Raw genomic sequence first — 8,376 nt, forward strand, 5'->3', positions numbered from 1 at the left:
TCACTAGACCAGCAGTTTCGTTTGCACACAGTCGCATGTCCCTTCCCTCCCGATCGCCCCCCACCCACCTGCTCCTCACACAGCGCTAAGCCTAATCACAGCACTGCTTCGGTAAACACCAATATCAATATCATATCCAGTCCAAATCCTCTCCCCGCGTTTCATCTCGCGTCACGCCACTGCCTGCTGCTGTTTTTAATGACCAGTGGAACCTGCAAATAGGCCATCAGCGGGGGGCAAGGAGGGTGGGATGCACCAAGAAAACCAGATGCAAGTCACCACGCAGGTAACAGTAAACCTCCCCAGTCAGAAACTGTCCCGGCAGGCCTTCATATCCTGGCTCACTTTGTAATGAAGATAATAATCGCTCGCTCTCTCTTTTGTTTGTGATTACAATGATCTCTACACAACCCCCACAAGTAAACTGGGGGCCTCACACGTGCATATATTAGGACAATCTTTTCTCTGTGTGTGTGTGTGTGTGTGTGTGTGTGTGTGTGTGTGTGTGTGTGTGTGTGTGTGTGTGTGTGTGTGTGTGTGTGTGTGTGTGTCTGTGTGTCTGTGTGTCTGTGTGTCTGTGTGTGTGATGTGTGAGGGATTTAAAAACCAGCAGAGTTTACTGGTTCATTAGCACCAGATTAGCTATGCTAATGACATGGACCACCACACACAGAACGCCCCCCCTGTTTGTTCCTGTAACAGATACACTGCTGAATGTGAGTGTCTGTGCTCACATGTGCGTGTGTGTGTTTACTTTGGGAGGCCGGGTTTATTGCAGGTGCTCAAACATTGATCTTGCATGCACAAATAGTTTGCTTAAAAAAACCCTTTCAACAATAATCAGCAACCAAGGATGTATAGGGATAAATTAATCATAACAATATCATACGTGATTAACCCCCGCTGACTGTATGTTGACATAAAATTATCAAATTAACTTACATAATTGATTTAACAACATGTTAACGACACAATGATCGTCTTTGTGTAGAGCACAACCATGGTGTGGCACAGGAAGTACAGTTGGTACTTAATGGGACGACTATAACTGAATGCACGAACAGACCACGACTCCCCGACTCCTCTCTACACGTGGGCGAGCGTACGCCTGGCGGAGGACCATACCTTCTGTCGCGGCTGCGGGACCGGTGCGAGCGGTGGCTCCTCCCTCTGTCCCGGTCGGCGCTGCGGCTCCTCTTCCTGCGGGATGACCCGTGGGACGAGCTGCTGCTGGAGCGTCTTCTGCGCCTGGATCCAAGCCACCCAGAGCACACAGTCAAACATCATGGGCGCCGTGCAAACACTCCTCTGTATTACGGGCTTCACTCCGCTGTTTAGAGCCAAGGTGCCAACATCCAGTGTATTCAGAGCAGTAGTTGTTGTTGTTTTTGTCAGTATTATCACAAGACTGCTAGGAGAATGAAACATACAAACATGAGAGAGACAATGACACGGAGAACGATGCTTAAATAAATTGAGAGAGGGAGAGCATGTATGGAGAGAGACAGAGAGAGAATGGTAGATCACAGTTCTTCCACAGCAGCCCCATGCTGCACCCCTGCCCTTTCATGTGGCGATGCCAGTGTGTGCCGCATCTATTCTGTAAACAACCTACTGAACACAGACTGATGGCATGAAGCAGCTTAATTCGAAACAACCCTGGATGCTTCCTCCAAAAACAGTTAAAGAGGCGGTTTTAAATCTCTTCTTTGTTTTTGCAAACCGCAAAATACTCCAATCTGTTTTGCGGAAGAACAAAAAAACAATACTGGCATGGTCCGTTGGGAGTTTAGCGAGAAGGGAGAGAGAAGAAGAACAAGGAAAGTAGTACAAATAACACTGAGGCTAAACTATCAAACCAGATTTGTTTCAGTTATAGTCACCAGGGAAGAGCCATTAATATTCTAAAGGCTGTATCCCATGAGCAGAGCCTCATGAAACAACTGCCACAGGCCACTGGGTTGTAGCACACACACACAGACACACACACACACACACACACACACACACACACACACACACCTGTTCATGCACTGATAAGTGCCAGTCACTGCATTAACTTGCTGTGGTAGTCACATGACAGAGTGCAACAGATGATCATACTTCAAGTAAAATTTATAAAGATTTGTTTCATGTAGTTGAATGCTGTTGATGTTAACGTCTGATTAAAAGAGAAAAACAAGAGGCCTTGGTTTGACTGATCTAAATCTACGGGTAATTGATGATGGGCTAGAGTTTCTGGGATTACAATGGCAGGTATGCCCCAACCAAGGCAGACATGCCATGACTTCCCATCAGTGGTAATGGACCTTGACCAAGCCTCATAAATAATTACCACCAAGTGGCCTTGCCTGAACAGCAACACACCACCACAGTGGCAGCCCTTGGTGGGTGCGTGGATGAAGGGAGTGACTGGTTGGAAGGGCCCAACCTTCAACCACTTGTGAGAGGGCTTAATTAAGGCTGGACTACATTTCTGACTGAACTGCTGCTGGAAAATACCGGAATACATTGAAGGAGAAGAAAATTGACTAAAGCCAGCCAGTAGCCTTTACAAAGCTAATGCCAATTACTTTTTGACTACCTGTTATAAATCATTGTTTGACATGATCAATAATTAGATCCCCATGTAAATCACAATTTTCTCCTGATTCACCTCAAAATAAATAATTTCATGAGAATCAAAAGGTTATGACAGCTGTCCGAGAAATACAAATCGTGGAGATTAGGGCAACCCTTAAGACCTTAAGATTATCAACCTCATGTGTTTGTTGTAAAAAAAAAAAAAAGAATACATCAATACAATACATCCCATTTGAGAAGGTAGCCAAGATGCGTATTGTTGAATGTGGTCTACATTATATATTTTTTCATCAATGTGTGAAAATATGTGTTAATGAAACGCTCTACCACTGCCTTTGATGGGCATTTGTATTTAGAAATGTTCTTGGAACAGGCCACTGTCACACCTATGTAAACCTAACTACACAGGAAGAATTAATTAGGAAACAAACATGACATATTAGGTCATGTGCAATAATTGGAAAACTTGGATTATAAAACAGAGTCATATACTGGACCCGAGTAATCCACAAAGTACTCAAGCATTACAAATGAGCCCACAATATATTTTACTTATGAATTAGAAGATCATTCCTCCACATACCAAAGATGTTATTTTGTGTAATGATCAAGTGTTGAGGTCTGTGGTTGTGAGTCCCCTAGTTCAAGGAGAGTATCCATATAGATCAACAGCCCTATGTCGCCCTTAATGAGTGACATCACTTGTTCTGTATGGTCTCACCTTCTGTCCCTCTCCTTATCTCTTGATCGAGAACGACTACGGCGGGTGGATCGTTTACTGCGGCTGCTGGTCATTCTGCTTCCAGACGACGACGAGGATGAAGAGGAGGAGGACGAACAACGACGCTGCTGCTTCTTCTTCTTCTTATTTTTGCTTCTGCTATCATCCTCACTGTCCGAGGAGTGTCGACCCATGGTGCTGCTTACCCTGGTCCAATAAGGCGTTAACACATACCATGTCAGTGTAAATCAAGAGTTTTGGCAAGACCATGGCATAACAATCACCGTAGATGTGTATTTGTGAACCACGTTTAACCAAGCGGCGGCAACTAACACCCTGTTGTATTTATCAGCCAGACCACACCACACAGTGAAGATAAATTAACACATTGCGACACACACCGCACACATTACAACACAACGTTGATCTCATTGACTTTGTCAATATAAATATAGATAGGGCTCATATCAAACGCCACCTAAACAAGTGCTATTTATTAGGAATATCTGCAAGCTAACGATGCTAACTCTGGTGCATGGATGCCAGTTCACCACTAGGCCTACTCAATTCAGCGCCTGAAGATGCGTTTTCCATCACATATTAATATAAAGAACAAAACGAAGAAGGTTATTATCCCCGAGGAGAACCCGATACCACTACACACCTTTGAGTGGTAACTCTGGTCCCAAGGTTCATTCATTCACTACAGCCATAGCAGTAACAACAACACGGTGCAGCCGTGCTCTGACTAGACTGTGCTGGTTGTTGGCCGATGGAGTCAATGAGGAGGAGACCGAATAGTCGAACGCAGAGCAATCGATACTTTGAACCGCACTCAGCGCTATCAGGAATTTCACACACAGCATTTGTTTTACCGTGATACCTTAGTATATACAGTATATTACCTACTAATGTATCAATATTGCGATAAAAAACCTTTTAAATGTTGACCTTTCGAAATGTTAAAAAAGTGATGAGACAATAAATTGTATCATTAAGCCTAATTATAAATTGTTTATAGGCCTACCCAAAGAGCTGTATTAATAACGGGAATGCCATTGACATATTAAAGGTTGACTTCGGCAAAATAACATTCACCAGTTCCCCCTATGATATTATAAATTCTGAATGAACATTGACCTATAGGCTGTCAGACAATTAGGCTACCATAAAGGCCTAATATGAGTTGTATTAGACCTAGACTATTAAATCAGAACTACTTTGCCATAAATACAACTACATACGAAGAGGGCCTGTTCATGTTGGAAAGAATAGCAGGCATGCAGGCATGTTAAAATAGTGGAAGCTGTGCTGCAATTAGTGTAGGCCTATGCATCAAGTAGGTTCGCGGATGGAGATGGGACAGGAAGCGCCAGAGAGGGATTTATAGGCTACTTTAAATTAATGATGGTGCAGATTACATAGTGGAGCCTTACAGTGCGTTGTATAGTAGAATAAATATGGTTAGATTCTACATAAATGATTGTGATTAATTCCTAAAGTTGAAGAATTTAAATGTTAATATTAATTTTTAATCATGGGGGTTGCCAGACCCTTAAACTGCAAATAGTTGTTAATATAGATTATTAATAAACACGTTCTGCATTAAATTAATCAGAGCAATTTAGAAAAGGAATCTGTAGCCTACCTTATGTGTGTTCGTATTTGCCTTTTCGTTTCAATTAATTGCTCTGTCCCTATGGCATTTAGTTACCTTCAACGCGGTTGAACCATTGTTTATTTATTTTTCAAAGACTGAATAATTCTAGTAGGAAAGCAAGAAGAAAACGTTAATTAGTAAGCCCAATGGCAACGCATCGCATGAGGCATTATAATTAAACGTTTAGCAGCTATTTAACATCTTAATGGTCTAAAAGAGGTCCGCTGAGGATTCATATTATTTGGAATACCGTTTTAACTAATGACTACAATTTTAGATACACGATTGCTGATTACAAAAATAAACCAACATAAAACCGTTTACATCTGTAACTTTTAATTTTAAGCTTAGTGTAATAGCCTATAGGCTATAGAAATGTGTCTCTATAAGCAGGCCACTATTACCCAAATGCTATTTTAATTTATGTATTATTAATATTATAATTTGTATTATTATTATTTGTATTGATAATATTAGTATTGCTATTAATAATAATAATAATAATAATAATAATAATAATAATAATAATAATAATAATAATAATAATAATAATAATAATAATAATAATAATAATGGAAGTAGCCTAGTAGGCTACATCATCTAAAAATCTGAGCGACTTTCAAGGAATCACGAATCTTTACAGCGTGGGCTGGATAAGGATATATTTTGCCAGCGTGTCGATCGACCAATACGATGTTACAGTGTCAATAATTGAAGGGGGACAATACTTCTTTCCGACCAGATCGTTTCAACGAAAAGCCCATATGCTTCATTACAGCGCGGTCTTCTCCTCTCAGCGTTCCGGTCGGTCCGCTCTCTACCTTCCCGCGTCATAACTGTCGCTGTCTCTGTTCTCCCAGATCATAGAGAGACAGAGGAAGCTCCTTATACATGTGCTTCCCTCCACACGAGCTTGTCATTTTCGGTTTTGGCCACACCTCTGCAGAGAGAGAGGGAGAGGGGGGGGGGGAGAGAGGGGGAGAAAGAGAGAGAGAGAGAGAGGAGAGAGAGAGAGAGAGAGAGAGAGAGAGGAGGAGAGAGAGAGAGAGAGAGAGAGAGAGACAGAGAGAGACAGAGAGAGGAGAGAGAGAGAGAGAGAGGAGAGAGAGAGAGAGAGAGAGAGAGAGAGAGAGAGAGAGAGGGAGAGAGAGTTTAGCGAGAGATCCTGCCCATCTCCCGGGTGTTTAAAAACTAACTCGGGACAATAGCAACGAATCAGAGCATAATTAAATTAATTAGTCCTTCTTGTCAATTTTGGATTAATGACCAATAGCAACCTCGTAAGGACGATGTGAAACGTTAAGGGCTGTGCTGATAATGTTTCCCACTTCTATCGCCTATCATTGCATAGCGAATGGAAGAGGGGGCTCATCCCGGCATCCTGAGGGGAGGTAATTTGCACGGATCAAGGGGCAGGCGTCGCAAAGTATAAATACTGTGACTTCAATTGCGGAACACCAGCAGGTTCAAACTCCGCTACCAAGAGGAATTGCCTGAGATATCTTTCTGACGTTTTCACCTGAGCCCAGAAGAGGGAGAGATCCGAGAGAGTTGGCAACATCACCTTGCATATGTGGTCGACTTGAACGGACATTATTGATGTCTTAAGCTGTTGTGGAGCTCAGAGCAAGTGCGACGGCGAGAGGGAGAGAGTGAGTGAGGGTGGGAGAGTGAGGAGAGGACAAGACGGAGAATATTTGAGGCGAAAGCAATGATGGAAGAACTCACCGCTTTTGTGTCCAAGTCTTTTGATCAAAAAGTGAAGGAAAAAAAGGAGGTGATCACGTATCGGGAGGTGCTGGAGAACGGGTCGACGCGGGGAAGGGAGCCTCTATCTATGGAACCAGGTCGCGAGGAAGTGAGCGCCGTTTCGAGGGGTGTCGTGCGCTCCCCGAGCAGGGAGCGGGACATGCTGGGCTCGGAGAGGACTAGGGACACGGGGAGCCCCAAACTCATTGAAGGTATGCGTCGTGTTTGTGTTTTGGATTTCTGTGTGTTTTTTGCGAATTCTTAAACAACCTGGTTTTCATTTCTGGGCTTGGACTGTTATTGTTTTGGTGAATTGTGTAAATCTATTTTAATGACGTGGACGTTGTTCTTCAACTGCAGCACATTCAAATAGGCTACAAATGCATTGGGTTTTATTTAGAATGTAATTAATACATCATAGCTGTTCAATAAAAATGTTCAAGGGGCATTAAGGAGTATTTGCCCAATTTTGTAATAACAACAAATGTTACAACTATGACAACAATGTCATGTTTAGCTTCTTGATTTATGACATTAAATAACCCAATGACACGATATAATCTTTCTATTATCATATCTGAAATTAAACCAGGGAAATACTATAAAAGAAAAATGATAGATCTACTCCATGCAAATTATTTTAAGTTCCCTGCAATTCAAACGTTATTTATTGTGTTTTTCCATAAACATTTATCTGTATATTATTACATTGAAGTGTACAATACAATATGCTTAATATAGAAGACCAATCAATATGATAGCCTGTTTCCGCCTAAAATAAGATACAATTTGTGTGGCTAAATGTCCCACATTATCCCCAAAATATGTATCAGTGTATTTAATATTAATATTAGTTAACCAATAAACCACTGAATGTGCACTGTGCTTGCTGTACAATCATTTATGTGAAACAAAGCCTGCATGTATTTTGTAATGTTCACAAAGTTCTGCTTCGAGTATATAATATCAGCTGTTATTAGACATGGTTAAAAAGCAAAAAATAAATAAGGAGACCAGCTTGTTTTTGGACATGCTAATGCATATTTATAAGGGAGTAAATAATTAAAGAGCTTTATGTAGCTCTACAAAACATCCGAGGTGCTGTGATGCTGGAGAACATGTTGGAAGCCATCCACGTGGATCAAGGTCACGCGGTGCTAACCTCTCGTTTTGTAGTCGAGGCCACATCACTCTTTTAACATTCTGACATTTGTATGTGGTTGCTTTTTATAATAATGCGGATATGAAAGAAATGTTTCCCTCTTATCTTTATCTCTGTCATGCAGGTAACACGGATATGAAAGAGAGGAAAGAGGACTCGAAGCCTTTGGAGGACGAGGCACAAACTAAAATCAAGCAGAGGAGAAGTCGGACTAACTTTACGCTAGAGCAACTTAACGAGCTCGAGCGGCTCTTCGACGAGACCCACTACCCCGACGCGTTTATGCGCGAGGAACTAAGCCAGCGACTGGGGCTGTCCGAGGCTCGAGTACAGGTGAGAAATATAATAATGATAGCATAATAATAATATATAATAATCATAATAATAAGAACAGCATTCATCACAAATACACAAATTGTATACACAATATTAGCCTAGTTGTTGTATTATTACACAATATAATTAAATTGCTTTACGAAACCGGAGTAATTATTTTCTTGA

The 8,376-nt window shown here is 41.6% G+C and overlaps 2 protein-coding genes across 3 annotated transcripts in view; one reads left to right on the top strand and one right to left on the bottom strand.

Moving 5' to 3' along the window:
- rsrc1 (arginine/serine-rich coiled-coil 1) overlaps positions 1-4,066 on the bottom strand; it is a 98,320-nt gene extending 94,254 nt beyond the window's left edge. The window contains exons 1-3 of the mRNA XM_056610815.1: positions 3,969-4,066; positions 3,305-3,511; positions 1,126-1,248 (exon numbers count right to left, since the gene is read on the bottom strand). Of these exons, the coding sequence (XP_056466790.1) occupies positions 1,126-1,248; positions 3,305-3,511; positions 3,969-4,000 (362 nt within the window). The 5' untranslated portion in view covers positions 4,001-4,066. The remainder of the gene's footprint in view (positions 1-1,125; positions 1,249-3,304; positions 3,512-3,968) is intronic.
- A 2,609-nt stretch (positions 4,067-6,675) lies between these two features.
- The window catches only part of shox2 (short stature homeobox 2), a 5,117-nt gene continuing 3,416 nt past the window's right edge, over positions 6,676-8,376 (top strand). Inside the window, exons 1-2 of one of the 2 annotated variants that reach the window (XM_056612184.1) lie at positions 6,676-6,925; positions 8,000-8,208. In XM_056612184.1, the coding sequence (XP_056468159.1) occupies positions 6,676-6,925; positions 8,000-8,208 (459 nt within the window). The remainder of the gene's footprint in view (positions 6,926-7,999; positions 8,209-8,376) is intronic. The other variant, XM_056612183.1, reaches the window with a different exon arrangement.

This window comes from Gadus chalcogrammus, chromosome 16 (assembly GCF_026213295.1).
Source record: "Gadus chalcogrammus isolate NIFS_2021 chromosome 16, NIFS_Gcha_1.0, whole genome shotgun sequence".
Lineage (NCBI taxonomy): Eukaryota > Metazoa > Chordata > Actinopteri > Gadiformes > Gadidae > Gadus > Gadus chalcogrammus.